The sequence below is a fragment of the Alnus glutinosa genome, chromosome 7, assembly GCF_958979055.1.
Source record: "Alnus glutinosa chromosome 7, dhAlnGlut1.1, whole genome shotgun sequence".
NCBI classification, from domain to species: domain Eukaryota; kingdom Viridiplantae; phylum Streptophyta; class Magnoliopsida; order Fagales; family Betulaceae; genus Alnus; species Alnus glutinosa.
The window spans coordinates 11,461,344-11,477,698 of record NC_084892.1 but is presented as its reverse complement, the minus strand read 5'-3'; the positions used below and the strand labels follow the sequence as shown (position 1 = coordinate 11,477,698).

Sequence of the window (16,355 nt, the reverse complement as noted above, 5' to 3'; positions counted from 1 at the left end):
ACCGTGGAAATAGGAATGCTCAAAATATCACGAGCCATTGCAGCTACAATAGGATAACGACATTCATTTCCTTTCCAATAGGAAAGAATGTCAAAATCTCCATCCTCAGCAATTATCAGTCTGGGTTCATCGAAATAAATTTCTAATTGACTCTTATTTGCATGAGCATTATCCCCGCCAGAATTAAAAAACGCCTACAATTAAAAAGATAACGTGAACATAATTTACTAAGTAGTTAAAAGTATATATATTATATTCTAAGTTACTAACAATAACACATAAATCACAACATAAACATATAATTTTACCTTAATCGTTGCGGAAGTCCGCTTGACAGCCTTGACTTGTGGTTGGGATGCTTGGGAATTAACATTTCTTGTATCAAGAGATATGGCGCTTGAAGATGTAGATGAGGAACCACCGTACTCCAAAAAAAGATGGATCATTTTGTCACGAACTTGACAATACTCTCTACAATTATTAACTCCATAAAGCCTCGTATAACAGAAATTTACAAGTTCAAGCTTGTAACGAGGATCCAACGCAACTGCAATAGCCAATACTACACTAAATTCTGACCAATATTTCTCAAATTTAGAGAGTATTTGTGCTGACATTAATCTCTTATATTCATCTTCGCTCTCAACTTCTTCCTTCAAGGTTACATAAATGTCAAAGATCACAGGAAAGTAGAGGTTGGCTGTGGGATACTTGGTGCCAGAAAACTCACATGTAGCATGATAAAAAGGAGCAAAAAAACAACATATATGAGTAGCTTGTTCCCACTCAGGTGCAGTAGGGCAATGCTGATAGTTTGAATCAATCATCTCTAAATAACTAAAAGTACTCCGATAATGAATAACAGTCTCAAGCATAAGATATGTAGAATTCCATCTGGTTGGCACATCTTGTTTTAGCCCCTTTCTACTATCTAATGACATTTTATTCACAGCCAAAAGGAAATTTTGTTTTCTAATTTGTGATCCTCTAACATACTTCACACTGTCACGGATCTTTTGAAGTGCACTATTAATTTCTTTCAAACCATCTTGAACTATCAAATTAAGAATGTGTGCACAACAACGAATGTGAAAAAACCCGCCTTCACAAACAAGGGCTTTCTTTATGTTCAATTGATTTCTTAATAAACCAACACAAACATCATTAGAAGAAGCATTATCCAATGTTATACTGAAAACCTTGGTCTCAATCCCCCACTCTTCTAGCAAATTATACGTCTTTTCACACAAAGATATACCATTATGTGGTGGGGGCATGAATGAAAAGTTTAACACCCTTTTAGTTAAAACCCAATTCTTGTCAATAAAATGTGCTGTGAGACACATATATCCATCAGTAGTCAAAGAAGTCCACAAATCAGATGTTAAACAAATCCTACCAGGACAACCATTCAACATAACTTTAACTTTTTGCTTCTCCCTCATATGCAAATTTTTCAAATCAGCCTTAAGGATATTCCTAGAAATAAGAGGTGCATCAGGATGCAAGTATTTTATCATCTCTCTCCAACCATCATACTCAACAAATCGAAAAGGCAAATCATGCTTAATAACCAAAGCAACCAACAGTTCTCTAAATTTTTTGAGACAAAATTTAGAGTTACTTACAGACAGAGATCCCTGACTTTTAGATAAGAGCATCTGCCCAACATCACGAGTGCTTCTCCTCGGACAATTTTCTATGTGGCGCTTCAAATTTCCAGTTCCATAAGTACTTGGAGCTAAGTACACAGCATCACACAACTTGCATTTTGCCTTTAACTTCTCACCCTCCTTACCATGAATGGCATCAAAATGATCCCAAACGGCTGAAGTCTTTCTACGCTTCTGGTCTTTTTTCGAATTTTTCCCTTTCTCCTTCTCCACACAAACAGAGTCGTTTCTTCTTCTCTCGTAGTCAATTCAATCACATCATCTTCAAAGTCTCCAACAATATCATCATCACCAAGTACTTCATTACTCATCTGCAAATATCATTATTAGTAAATTAGTTCTTCAATCCAAATTAGATAGTATATAAAATCTAGCTCACAAAGACAACTTGAAACTTAAAAGGCTAATAATTTTACCTGCTCAGGCTGCTCTTGATCTTGATTCATGATTGGACACAAGTCATACAATAGATGACCGTCTATAAGCTAGCGATCGAAAGAAGTACAAAGAGACTTGAAACCTGCCAAAAATTTCATCAAATACCAAGGTCATGGTTAGTGCGCCACAGACTCATATATCTATGTGAAGAGTGCATACCATCTAGTCTACCTGATATTTTTTATTTTTTATTTATTTATTTCATATTAAATTTGTAAATCTTATAAAAATTTGTTAAAATCCTAACAAAGAAGGAGTGAGTTAGGAAAGCTGCCCTAATAACGTACACTTAAAAGGCTAATCATTGTGCAGTGGCTCCTAAAGGTACATTTTTTTTTTCTCCATATATATATATATATTTTAATTCTCTTTCCAGTTTCCATTGTTGAGTTATGTATGTGTTGGGGGGTTTCTAATGTGGATGAGATTCAAGTTGTGGGATTCTGTTTTTTGGGGGGATTCAAGTTGTGGGATTCTGTTTAATGTGGATGGGATTCAAGTTGTGTTGGGATTCTGCCCTTTACATCACCGCATTTTTTCTGAGGCTAAATTTTGCATTACAGAAAAAACCAGATAAATTTATGTTATTTTTTGTTTTCAAACTTGTAGGAGCTGCATGCAGCTACATACATGAGCTTCTTTCCCTACATAAAGAAAAACTATGGCAATGATTTAGATGTGTGTGTACTGTGTACTCAGAGTCTCAGACAGATAGACACATAATATCATTTTAACAATCAAGTCACATGCTCCATCAAATTCTGAAAGTTTTTAGCGCTGCTACTCTAAAAAAGTTGGGGTTATTTTTAATATTACAAATTTACAATGAATGTACTAAAGCAGGTGTCTTGGCCAGATTACACTATGCATTTCCGGCAACAATAAATAACATATAAGCAGCTGCCGCCTGCCAGATCCAAAAAGTATCTGTGAAAATTTTTGAATCCATTACAGTGTAGTATGCCACGAAATTCAAGTTAAAGAGAACAAGAACAAATCAGATCCACAGGATAAATTAAGCGAAACCATTGAAACCAAACCAACACCCATACGGCCATACCTTGAGGAGGAAGTTGAGGAACTCTGGAACTGAAAACAGTGAAAAGTTTGGCGTAGAAACTAGAAAGAGCCAAACAGGGGGAAAACGGAAAAGGCCGGATGGTTGGCACTTGGCAGTCGCGCCGATCGGGTGTGCGGAGTGCGGTGGCCGGTGGGCGGGCGGGCGGAGTGCGGGCAGGCTAGGGTTCCAGTTCCACCGTTTCGTCGGTTTCGAACTTCACTGACTTCAGATTTCACTCATTTCAGAAATCAGAATATCATCTGATTTTGAGATTTTCTCACTTTTTGCTTTCGGGTTAGTTGGGTTAGCCGGGTTAGACAACTTACCGTTAGACTAGTTTTTTTTTTTTTTTTTTTTTATAACCCTAATCGGGTCACATTTGTGTCTGGCGGGTCAACCTGCGGGTTGACCCGCCAGACACGATTATAATCGGGTCATAATCGGGTTGACCCGATTATGACCCGAACCCGATTACAGTAAACCCTAATCCTATTTTCCCGTGTCGTGTTCGTGTCGGGTTCGCGGGTCGTGTCAAAAATTGCCAACTCTATTCCACACCTTGTAGTATTCAATTTGTGCACGAACATTAATAGCAATCTCAATTACTTACGTATTTTCATCTTTATGTTAGAATAGATAATTAAAATGCTATAAAGATCCTTCGTTAGCTTATCTATTCACATTACTTTATAATAAATTTTACTTAATTCTTTAAATAGTGCAACTCTTCTTCTTCTTTATTTCCTCCACATTTTTTTTTTCACTCCACGTTTTACATAAGCAGCCAATGAGATTCCATAAAATATCTCAACTAGTTGCGATATTTTACTTGCACAATGAGAATATTCCAAGTTGTTTTACGTCTATTGTTTATCGATGCCACTTATTCATTTGTATAATCACTAGTAATAATAAAAGGGTAATATTTTTCTTTAAATTGGTATGATTGTTTAAAAATTATTGTGTTATAAAAATGACAGATTTAACAAAATGATGTTAAAAAATATGACTTAGAAAAATGATCATATGAGAAAAAATGACCGTAAAAAATTTACATTAGAGAAATGATCGTTTTAACAATACGACCGTTGACAAATATGACTATTTCAAAAAAAAAAAAAAAAACACAATCAAAAAATACGATGAAAAAAGTAATAAAAAATAATAAAGAAAGAATATAGAGTTAAAAATAAATAATCGGATGTATAGTACCTTTTAAAACCTACTAGTTAAACTAGATAAAGTGAGTTTTTGTTAGTTATTCTAGATTGAGATATACATGAGTCATTGGGAGTGTTCTAACATCGGTGGGATCCATATATGTGGATCCCACCGATATGAGTGGTTGTGTAGGTTCAATTCCCAAAGAAATAAACGATCCATGCTACTTCAGTTGATGTAACTATACAGTAACACTATCTATAATCATTTCATTATCTATAATCATTTCATTATCTCTTTCCATTTTCAAAGCTTTTGACGACTCTTCTGCCGAGTAATTATTTGTTTGAATTTGAAAAAAAATTGGTAGATAATTATAAGATATCACTTATAAGATTCACTGACTACATAAAAATTGGACTGCCTAACCACTTATTTGATCAGGTCAGTCCCATAAGTGATCTCTCACAATGACTGGCCCAAATTCTCTTCATTTAGAACAAATAATCATAGAGGATCCTGATCTGACAATCTCAATCTAATTATGGGCCCTACTAGAAATTTTGTTGTCAACTTCTTTAGTAAAGTATAAGAGCACTAACACAGACATTTAAACATTTTTTCTAAATTTAGGGAATCAAACCACTTTTTCTTTCCCTATACAAATATATTTCACAATAGTTTCTTTTTATCTTTCTCTATATATTAAAATAATATTTTTTACCCTGTACTCTTTCTTTTTTCTTTTTTTCTTTTTAACCTTATTCTAAAAGCATCTTTCTCCATGTCAAAAATGGACAAGGATCCTCTCCATTTCAAATGAACTAAGAGAATCCAGTTAGTTATATTAGAGGGGCATAATTGTAATTTTATATTTTCATAGACAATCATACACATTCACTATAACTAACTGGATCCCTTCCGGTTCATTTCAACTAGAGAAGATCCAAATGCATAAAAAATGTGCTCCAAATATCTCAAATGCCATTTATGCACATCATCATCTCTCGCCATCGACATCCTTTCTCTTCAATCATCTTCTTTGAACTTTCTACAAACATTTCATCTCTCTTAGAGACGAAGCCAGAAGTTCTTATGGACAGTGGCTAGTAGCCAAAAAAAGTTTTTTGATAGAGTCTAGTAGGCTAATTTTTTTTTTTTTTTTATATATATTTTTAAATTTTTTTTCTCACCTTATAATATATATTTTTTTAGGAAATTGGGGGGGGGGGGGGGGGGGGGGGGGGGCATGGCCAGCCCCCCCTTCCCCCGTCCCTTCTCTCTCTCTCTCTCTCTCTCTCTCTCTCTCTCTCTCTCTCTCTCTCTCTCTCCATATCCTTTAAACCATTTTTTTTGTCGATTCTCAAAAATCTATACTCTAAAATTCGCCGGCCCATCTATCCCCAGAAGAGGTCCAATTCCTGAGGGTCCCAGACGTTCTGAGAGAGGTAATCTCCATCCCAAAACAGCCCAAGGGCCATGGGGGTTGTTTCAGCCACCCCCTACAACTGATCTATGGGCAATTAAACCACCCGCATGGCCATAGGGGTAGTTTGGCCACCCCAAGGGGCCAAACCCCAAATTTTATTTTATTTTTTCTTTTTGGCCTTTTGGGGGTGGCTGAATGACCTCAAGGGCCATGGTGATGGTCTGACCACCCCAAGATTGGTCGTAGGGGGTGGCTGAAACCATCCACAGGCCAAACAAAGGTGGTCGTGCCACCTCGAAGACTCTTAAACCACCCTTATTTTGCCATTTGAAGATGTTTGAACCACTCCCATGGGCCTTGGGGGTCGTTCAGCCACCCTCAAATCAGTCCTGGGGTGGCTTAGCCATCCCCATTTGCCTAAAAGAGTGGCTCGAGCCACCCCTTCATATTTTTTTTAAAAAAAGGTTTTTTAATTATCTTTTTTTTTCTTGATTTTTTAATTAAGTTTTAAATATTAAGTTTTTTTTTAATGAAGTAATGACATGTGTCAAGTTTTGATTGGTTTGACGTGGAATTACATTAGTTTTCTTGACGGCAGATGGGCAGAGGTACTATTTGGGTATATGCCCATAAGCGTGGTACTACTTGTGATCGAAAGTGAAAGTAATGTGGGAAAAACTAAAGTTGTTAAAACCCAAGGGCAAAAAGGTATAACCCTAAAAATAAATCTCTTTGACCATATAGTCAATCCCATAAATAATGTGTTCGTCATCCGTACATGATGATCCACACCATATGTTTAATTATTATAAATCGCATAATAAGTAAATATCCGTTTGAGGCTTTTATAAGCATTTGATAAATTTAGTAGACTCATGACATTATTTTCTTATTGAAACATGGAATAATAGTATGCTCAGTTTGTTAACATATCACATTGTAAAATAGAACGATTCCATAAGCATTTACTTATCTTGGGAGATCCTTCTCACTCTCAGATATCTTAACTTCCATGTCATTGCAAATCAAACTCTTGTATTAGACATGTAGCACGCTAAAACCTTAAACTTAAGAACAAAAACCCTAATCATGCAATAATTAACCCTAAAAATAGTTATTGCCTTCATCGATCGTTCGACCACCAAGTGTCGATTGTTCGGCATTGGGATGGAACGTTTGATGTGAATTAAAACTAAGGATCTCGGTTTTATAAATTATCATAAACATTTAGTAAAATGTGTGTGTTTATTTTAGGGTATTATATTCTATTCTCAAGCCGCCCCCCCCCCCCCCCCCCCCCCCCCCCCCCCCCCCAAAAAAAAAAAAAAGAAGAAGAAGTAAAATAAGGGTGGCTCAACCTCCCCTCTGTGTTTGTTCAATTTTATTTTTTAATTTTTTAATTATAAAGGGGCAGTTCTAGTATTTCAAGGCTTAAAAGTGAATGTATTTTGAGATGAATTTTGTTAGAGTGGCTTTTCTATCAATTTTAACGTTTGACTTTAACAAATGATGATAGTTTGACATGTATAAATATCACACTTGATAGTTTGGAGGCGCAAAAGAAAAGAGGATAGCAGTTTAAGGGGCCAAATTATATTTTTCCCAAAATTCAAATTGTAATGAGAAACACTTAAATAGTAGTTTAACAAACAGAGCAAGTGCATGTACTCGAAAACTATTCTATTTTGGGCATACACGTTGCAACAATTATAAATGGAGGTCTGGCTTGTTGTCCATTGGGATCGATAATTATGACTACGGACGTATCTTGATTTATATAAATCTCCCTCTCTCTCTCTCTCTCTCTCTCAATAATATGAGGATTCGGATTTCCTGCACTTGAAATGTTGGAATTGTTAATAATTTGGACAACCCTATAGAGAAGGGGACTGCAGAGCCCACTTGTTCCGGAAAGTCCCCACCTGCCTGAGGCAGAGGCTCGGGCAAGTAGGCCCCTTAGCCTCCTACTTTATGAAAGTTCTCGAATTGCTAGCAATTCGAGCACCTAAGTATAACAAATTCTCGTCTCTAAACTGCGGCTCTACTTTGACATCAAATGAATCATTTGCTAATATTTATTAGGAAAAACTTCACATAACTTCCCTAAACTTTTACCACTTTTGCAATCTCCTCTTCATTTCTTAAAGTTAAAAAACTCTCAATTTAGTGTATAAAATTTAAAAAAATTTGCAATCTCACCTCTTACTTAGGATTTTCCATTAAATCCTAACGGATTGGTGAAAAATTTCTCAAATACCCTAGTTTTTTTTATAAAAATAATAATTGTAATTTTAGGGTAATTTTATAAAGTTTATAGTAGTATAAGAATCATTTTACACTTTTACTGTTTGGTTTAACCCCAAACCCTAAAAGGCGGGGTAAGATTGCAAAAAATGAAAGTTCAATACACTAAATTATGAGTTTTTGAACTTTAGAGGAAAAATTACAAAAGTGAAAAAAATTAAGGAAGTTAAGCGAAGTTTTTCCTATTTATAATTATATTGGGGGTTATGTCTTTATTTTGGAAGGGTCATTCATCATCATGTAAACTTCACTTCCCACATTTGTGCTATGTGGACAAATTGTCATTCGGCATCACTGGCCATGGAGACATGAAAATTTGCCATTTTTCATGATCTTAGAAGCCCTGCATCCAGTCTTTTGGCTATCAATCTACTTGTAACGAATGCTCATGAATTAGATTTTAAGGTTGTCTGTGTACCTAAAACAGGCTTCAGAAGCTTGAAAGGTGGTTTGCAGAGGGGCTGCTCTTTCATATTTTTCAGTATTTCAAAAGTGATAAATGCTTCTACTGACAAAACTTCAACCATGCAACTTGAAAACAATGGTTGAGATTTGAAAAAATTTATGTAATTAAATACCCTAAGAATTTCAGAAGATGTTGATCAGATAAAAGAAATTAGAAAAATAATACCACATGGTAAATAGTAATGCTAGAAACCACATTTTATCCTATATCGTTGACATGAAAGTCACAACCAACCCTTGGATCAACTTACAATCTAATAGGCGGGTTTCCATTTCAGCAAGAATAATTGGTCGGTTTTCATCTAATATACAAGGAAATAATAGATCACCCATATAAACTACCATATATCTTTCCTCCAACCAGTTAACTTGCGATGTTGATAAGGCACTGAAGTATTTGATAGAATATTCTATAAAGGAAATCAACAGAACAAATTTTGGCCAGAATACTGACTTATGTCATTAATACAAAGTTGTATGTCATTAGATAACATGAATTTCAAAGGGAAGAGAAAATGGGGACACCTGGTAACGTGGCACCTGCATCAACAACGAAAATGTTGCCCGAGACATATGCAGAAGAGTCATGTATCAAGTATCGAACAAGTGATGTTAATGCTGGATCTGATGTGCCAAAGGTTCTTAAGGGGACAGTTCTCTTGGCCACGTTATCCAGCCAATCTTTTTGCATAAGACCCTGAGTAATCTCAGATTTGAAAAGCCCAGGTGATATCGAATTCACTCTAATTTTGGATACTCCCAATTCCACAGCCATGACCTGTTATGATAAGTTCTATCAACGCATAAATAAATAAACAGATAACTTTTTTTTTTATTTTTTTCCTGGGAAAATAAAGGGCTAGCTATGACAGAATTAATACTTATTCCTTCATCATGGGAATCATAAATGTAAATATAATATCATAAATTCACAAAACTATAAAATGAATTTCTGAAAAAACAAAAAAGAAACAGATTATGTAGCACTATAATATGGAAACAGAAAAGGGAAACAGATGAATAAAAGACAGACTAGCATGTTAACAATACATTTTCTACGGGCAGAGAGTCAAAGGACACTGGCTACTCCAAACGAGTTCAGGGCTTAACCCAAACAAACATCTTAAGATGTCCTCATATAATCGCAGAAAAAGGTAGCAGCCGAGTCAAAACACAACCCAAGAGATAGCACAGCGGCATGGGACACGCCCCATGAAGTAGAGGACACTAGCCCGGCTGGCCGGGGGCAGACCAGTTACTTATCAAACACAAATGAAAAAGAAAAAGAAACCAATATCTAAGAAGAACAGTCATCAAACATATTATAAATGTCCCAATTTCATGAACATATATGCTACGCCACAATATCATGATATGAAAATGCAATTGATGGTGTTTGGAGGTGGAAATTATATCTGTTGCAGCAAATATTTCCAAAAGGGAACAGTAAGAGAAACTTAAGGACATGCAGTTAAAAGGTTAATTTGACCCCAAGGGCATCCTCGAGTCTTCCCTTGTGTGTCTACACTCAAGGGCTTCCTCTTGGAATTTCATTTTTCTTTTCAAATGGCAAAAGATCTGCATTGGAAGATATAATAATTATGCAAAATTCAGGTTCACATAAAGTATGATTTTTCGCCGAAAAGTAACCATTTTGCTTCCAAACAATTATTATGAAACATGTTAATGACAATGTCTCCATATTTTCAAAGAACTGCAATTACCTTTGTCAGGGCGTTTACGCCTGTCTTTGAACAAGAATAGGCTACACCTCCAGGCAATTGCCCACGGTTAAGGCCAGCAATAGAAGATATATTGATGATTGATCCTCCCCGCTCTGCGTCACGCATGCGTATGCAGACGTATTTTGATACCAACCAGGTTCCTGTTAAGTTTGTTTTGACAGCCTGGTTCCATTCCTCCTCAGACAATTCCAATGCAGATCTCACATTACCTAAAAAGAGTTAAGAACAAGTATCAAAATATAACCTTCAAAAATGAGAGGACAAGAGCACAATTGGTCTCGTGAATAAAAGAGTGAAAATTCGTAGATATATGTCTCAGATGCTAAACTGTATAATGAAGATCATCACCCAATTTATGCAAAGGACACTTGGTCTCCTTTTAAAGCTAAAAAGCTCGAACCAAAAAGAAAAGAGCCGTCAATGAGATCTACCATCAACGAGCTGTTTCATTCACATCTGGAAATTCGGCTAAGGCTCAGCAGGTAAATCACAAATAAGAAATTTGGGTTCGCTTTAATTGCTAAGAAATCAAAGGAACAGATATCAAATCATAACGGTTTCACGTCATCGTTAAGTATCAGCATTTTCCTCTTCTTCTTTTTTTTTGGTTTTCTCAACAACCAAACAGAAACCAAATTATAAAAACAAGAAAAACAAAAAAAAAAAAAAGCAAATTACCTCTAAATCCTGCGTTGTTGACCAACGCGTCGATATGCCCAAACGCTTCCCAAGCCTTGCATACGGACTTCTCGATGGTGGGAGCATCGGCGCACACGTCCAGCTCCACAGCCACAGCTCGGGGGCTTCTGGGCTCGGATGCCGAAGAAGAAGAAGAAGAAGGTAGAGTAATGTTATTGATCTGGTCGCAGAGAGAGACGAGGCGGTCCACCCGGCGAGCGGCGGCGACAATTCTGCAGCCGGCCTTGGCGAGGTCGAGACAGAAGTCGCTGCCTAGCCCCGACGACGCCCCCGTCACCATCACGACTTTTCCCCCGAGCTCCCTCCACGCCTCCGACTCTTGCGTCGCCATTTGCCTCTTCTCACGCACAATGAGACAGCACGGAGAGGGAGAAGTTACGCGTTGGCCTGCCGTGCTGTGAAGGGTCACGAGCCTCACGAACTCCCTCCAACTTTTCCTTACTAATTTATCGGAAATCCACGTACTCTCTTCAACGACCACGGTCCAATCCATACCGTTGAACCAAACTTTATACTGCTATAATATTAGCATCCGGTCAAAATTTGTCAATATTTTTTAAATATATTTCATTTTACACATATTTTTTGCAAGAGAATAACTTCAATTCGGTTGTGGAAGAAAGTAGGCTTTGTTTGCCCACCAATGAAAAATTGACACGTAAGCCTGGAGCAAGAAAATCACATACAAGCAAAACACCTGATTTTTTATTTTATTTTTTCTCTCTTTGCAGTGAAATGAAGAGAGGTCGAGGGAGAGAGATGAGAGATGGAAACCCAGCCCCAACCATCGACCACCGACCCCCAACAGCGACCCCGACCCAGACAACCAAACTGGCGTAGCCCATGGAAGCCGCGCCACCACGTGCCCGACCCGAGTTCGACCCCGACCACATCGCCGTTTAACATCTCCGGTTGAACCAGAATGCCGAGAGCACCAAATCACCGGACCAGACCGAACCAAATCTGATCACCGAAAACCACCAGAGGGGGGAGAGGGGAGAACGGCCTGCGAAAGGGAGAGATCCCAGGAGAGGAGGCTCAGTTCATATCTGTGACTTGATCTCTGTCGACGGTTTCGGGAGGTCGTGGGGAAGAGGATAGAGAGGCTCGTTGGTGGTCGCCGGATCTTTGTGACCGGATCGCTGTGGCTGGAGGACTGGCCGTCCGGCGACGGGGAAGAGGCAGTCGGCTGACGGGTTGGGTTGAGGAGATTCGGTTTTTTTTCATATTTTTTTTCAGTCCAGGCGGATGTGCGGTGATTTGGGGCGGATTAGGGGTGGACCGGCGGACCGGCTAACGGGCGGACGGGCGGACAGCGGATGGGCGGCGTTGGGCGGACGTGCAGTGCAATTTTTTTTTTGTTTTGGAATGTTGGTACTGTTGTGAGAGGATTGCCTACTTCAACAAAATTTCAATTTTTTTTGCATTTTTTTGCTTTTAGCTGATGTGTCAAGTGATAATTGGTGGGCATAAAACCCCTCTTTTCTACCACTGCCGTATAGAAGGGGCTCTCTTTTGGCAAATATGTATCTGTGGGGAAGAAAAGGAGAGCTGATAGATTGGACGGTTTTCCGTCTCCCATCCCTTTTTTTTTTTTTTTTTTTTCTTCTTTATTTAAAAATTAAAAAAAATCAAAAAAGTTTCTCTTGATGTAATATTAGAGAACACTTTTTTATTTTTATTTTTATTTAAAAATTTTTTTTAAAAAAAAAAAAAAAAAAAAAAAGGAGATGGAGACGTTTTTGGTCCCTACAAATCATTTTCCGAGGAGAAGAGGGAAACGGTACAGGCTGGCCCAGTTGATTCAACTATAAAAGAAAAAACAAAAGCTTAGTAGGTTTAGAGCACTAGTAGCAGTTACTCTATATTGGTTCCCTTCCCTATATTTAAGGAAAATTTTATGAAAAACATCAAAAAACCTCCCACAACAAATACCTTATATTTAGATGAGGGAGTTGAGAATGAATAGTAATTCCCTATATATACATGTCTACTATTCCTTCCCTATATATTATTTTAATATAAAAGAAGTACAATTAATTGATAGAGGGAAGAGAGAAAAAGAATAAATTAAGAGTAAAAAAATAATATTTAATTGATATAGGGAAATGTAAGGGAATTTATTATGGGGTATTTTTTTCTAGGGAAGCAAAAAGTAGTTTTGTTCCCTAAATATAGGGAAAATGGTTGGGAATCTGCTGCTAGTGTTCTTACACCAGCCTTTTTGTTTTGTTGTTTTCTTGGTTGTTGTTTGGGTGGAAAATGATACAGTATAAAATAACAGATCATTTGTAATGACAAAATGTCGCCGCTAAAAGTCCAATTTTTAAGTGGCCCGCGAGCCACACTAGATGGGGTTGGGGTGACTTGTTGGTGGTGGCAAGCCACCCCCTTCCCTAAGAGGGAATCAGCAATCACCCTATTCTCTTTTTTTAAAAAAATAAGTTAAGTGTTAGGGAAATTTCCCAAAAAAAAAAAAAAAAAAAAAAATTTATTTACCCCGGAAGAGCGTAAAGTTCAACGGCTACAACAGGATAAATTTGGACGGAGGAAGAGGAGGAACGGAGCATTAAATAAGGACTTTAATGAGTGAATCACTTCATTAAAGACTTTGATCCTGCTAATCAAAGACCACTGCCGCCATATGAGAAAGTATGAACTGTGGCCTGAGATGACTATCAGAGACTGCCGAAGGAAATTAATTGAGAAAAGATAAGCATCTCAGGATAATAAATGGCTGTACGGATAAAGAAAGGGAAAAAAAAGGAAACAGATAAACGATGATCAATACAGAAAAATACGGAACAGGAAAACTCCTTAACTCTCTGATCTTAAAAAATTCTCTCGTTCTCCTTGTTGAGCTCATACTAATTTGATCGTCGGAGGGGGTTCGGCCGGAAACCTCGCCGATCCTTTTGTCTTGCAGGATGTAGAGGAGGTTGCTTCAAGGTTTTCCACTTCCATCTATTCGGGGTCCGAAGACCAACCATGAGTTGACACGTCTCACATCCAAATTTTTGCATCAACACTTTTTGGCGCCGTCGTGGGAACGACGTGGTCACGTGTTCCCGTGAATACAAGAATACTTGGAACCTTCTATGGTGAGTACGCGGTTAACTCGAAGGAGTATGACTGAAGAAAATATACGTGAAGAAGCAGGGACTTCACATGACCCCCAGGCCGAGATAGTTCGCTTAAATGAGAGAGTAGCGCAACTCGAGAGGGAGTTGCAGGAGCGAGACCAAACGGAGTGGCCAAAAACTCAAGAGGACCGGCCACAGGGTGATCAGGTGAATCTCGAACGTGAAGATGGACGTTCGGAAGAAGCGGTCGAAGGTGAGAGCGAGTCCGACAGTGATGCCGAGCTTGCCGACCTTATGGGAAAGAATAAGAAGGTGAAAAAGGAGTGGGCTCAGAAATTGACTAAGTTGGAGCGACAGTGTGATTACTTGATGGGATCCACTCAAGCGGGAGTTAAGGGGAAAGCTTTGTTGACTGATAGCTTGTTTTCTACCGCTGTGTCCCCCTTTACTGACCGTATTATGTCATGCCAACTCCCAAGTAAGTTCAAAATGCCTGAAATACCCGTGTATACAGGATTGGGGGACCCTATTCAACATTTGGCAAGTTTTCGTGCGCACGTGGTGCTGCACGCTACTCCGGACGAGGTTGCGTGCCGAGCATTTCCCCTTACTTTGGCAAGGGGAGCTCGGGAATGGTTCAGGACTTTGCTGCCTCGTTCGATCTCGAGTTTTGAAAGCCTCGCCAGGAAGTTCGTGTCTCAATTTATGGCCGGCGTTGTCCGGAAGAAGCCTGCTTAACAATTGATGACCATTAAGCAAGGCCCCCAGGAGTCATTGAGAAGTTACCTGCTCCGCTTCAACCAAGAGAGATTGGCCGCGGAGACTCAGAATGAGCAATTCATCCACTTTGCTATTTATCAAGGAATCAGGAAGGATGGTGCCCTCATGGCGGACCTGGCAAGGAGACCGGCGGAAAGGTTGCAGGAATTTTACGATCGAGCAGAAGAGTTCGTGAACCAGGAAGAAACCCTCCGGGCGTTTTGAGAGACGGAGGAAACTGGTAAAGGGAGTCGCGGGGATGGAGGAAGATCGAAACAAGGGGTCGCTCCATCAGGGAAAGAGTTTGCTCAGCGTAAACCCGTCAAGAGGGTTGAAAATTACAGTTGGACGCCTGTTAATGCTCCAGCTAAAGAAATTCTTATGGAGATTAGAAAAGACCCAAATTACAAGGATCCGTCTCCGATAAAGGGCCGGCCACATCCGCACAATCGCCATAAATATTGTCATTACCACGACTCGTTCGGCCACTGGACCAACACATGCGTTGCTCTGAAGGAGATAATTGAGAAGTACATAGCTGATGGTAAGCTGACATGCTTTATGGGAAAGCGCGAAGATTTGACAGTGAAACTTCCGCAGGATAGATCAAGAGGAGGCCAAGGATCGATCGGACAGGATGCGCGTCCGGGCCAACCCTCGTACCGCCAGGAGAGAAGGCTGGTTCGACAACCTGACAGAGATTTCCGGGCGGAGAGGGTGCCTCAACGAGAGCGGAGTAGGAGTCGCGACCGGCAGGATGGGTCGGGTGATTTCCCAGAAATTCAGACTATAGCTGGAGGTTTCGGAGGAGGGGGCGAAACTTACTCGACCCGAAAATCTTATGCTCGAGAGATGAGGGAGGTGTCTATTTATTCGGTCGTAAGGCCGCCGAAGACTACAAAGCGAGAGAAGCTGACTATCACCTTCTCGGATGAAGACTATGAAGGGGTTTACCTTCCCCACTCTGATGCCTTAGTGGTGACCATGGTGATAGCAAATCATAAAATACGTCGGGTCTTGGTGGATAACGGCAGTTCTGCCGACATTCTATACAAGTCAGCCTTCGATCTGATGAAAATAAGCAAGGATAAGGTTTCCGCCTTCCGCTTCCCTTTGGTAGGATTTGCCGGAGAGCAGGTGATGCCTTTGGGATCGATTGAGCTGCAAGTTACCATGGGGAGCCCCCCAACACAGAAGACAATTCCGGTGAAGTTCCTTATAGTTGATCAACCATCAGCCTACAATGCTATTTTTGGAAGGACATCGCAAGCCGAGTTAAAGGCAGTAACGTCAATACCCCATCTTTGCATGAAGTTTCCGATGGATGATGGAGTGGGGGTAGTTCGAGGGGAGCAGAAAGCAGCTCGTAAGTGTTATAATATCTCCTTAAGAAACCCCTCCAGTGGAGCGCGCCCCGACGTAGGGGTGGGCCCTTCTAACAAGTAGCAATTACAGACGAGGAGTCCGACCGGAGACTTGGAAGATGTAACGGTCGGACCCCAAAGTCGAAAGCTTCGGATTGGAGCGCAGCTTCCGGAG

General features: G+C 39.3%; 1 protein-coding gene across 1 annotated transcript; it reads right to left on the bottom strand.

Annotated features, from left to right (window-relative positions):
- Nucleotides 1–8,911: 8,911 nt before the first annotated feature.
- Nucleotides 8,912–11,450, bottom strand: LOC133874129 (uncharacterized). Its single transcript, XM_062311964.1, has 3 exons — nucleotides 10,954–11,450; nucleotides 10,255–10,484; nucleotides 8,912–9,308 (listed from the first exon to the last, which is right to left on the bottom strand). The coding sequence occupies exons 1-3, from the start codon at nucleotides 11,303–11,305 to the stop codon at nucleotides 9,030–9,032; spliced, it is 861 nt and encodes a 286-aa protein (XP_062167948.1). The 5' UTR covers nucleotides 11,306–11,450; the 3' UTR covers nucleotides 8,912–9,029.
- Between the last annotated feature and the right edge of the window lie 4,905 nt (nucleotides 11,451–16,355).

Excerpts from the sequence above, each read along its gene's own strand:
- LOC133874129 (XM_062311964.1), bottom strand. The coding sequence starts at position 11,305 with ATGGCGACGCAAGAGTCGGAGGCGTGGAGGGAGCTCGGGGGAAAAGTC. Across the intron at positions 10,485-10,953 it reads CAACAACGCAGGATTTAGAG|GTAATGTGAGATCTGCATTG; the intron begins GTAATTTGCTTT and ends AACTCTTTTTAG. Across the intron at positions 9,309-10,254 it reads GCGTAAACGCCCTGACAAAG|GTCATGGCTGTGGAATTGGG; the intron begins GTAATTGCAGTT and ends TTATCATAACAG.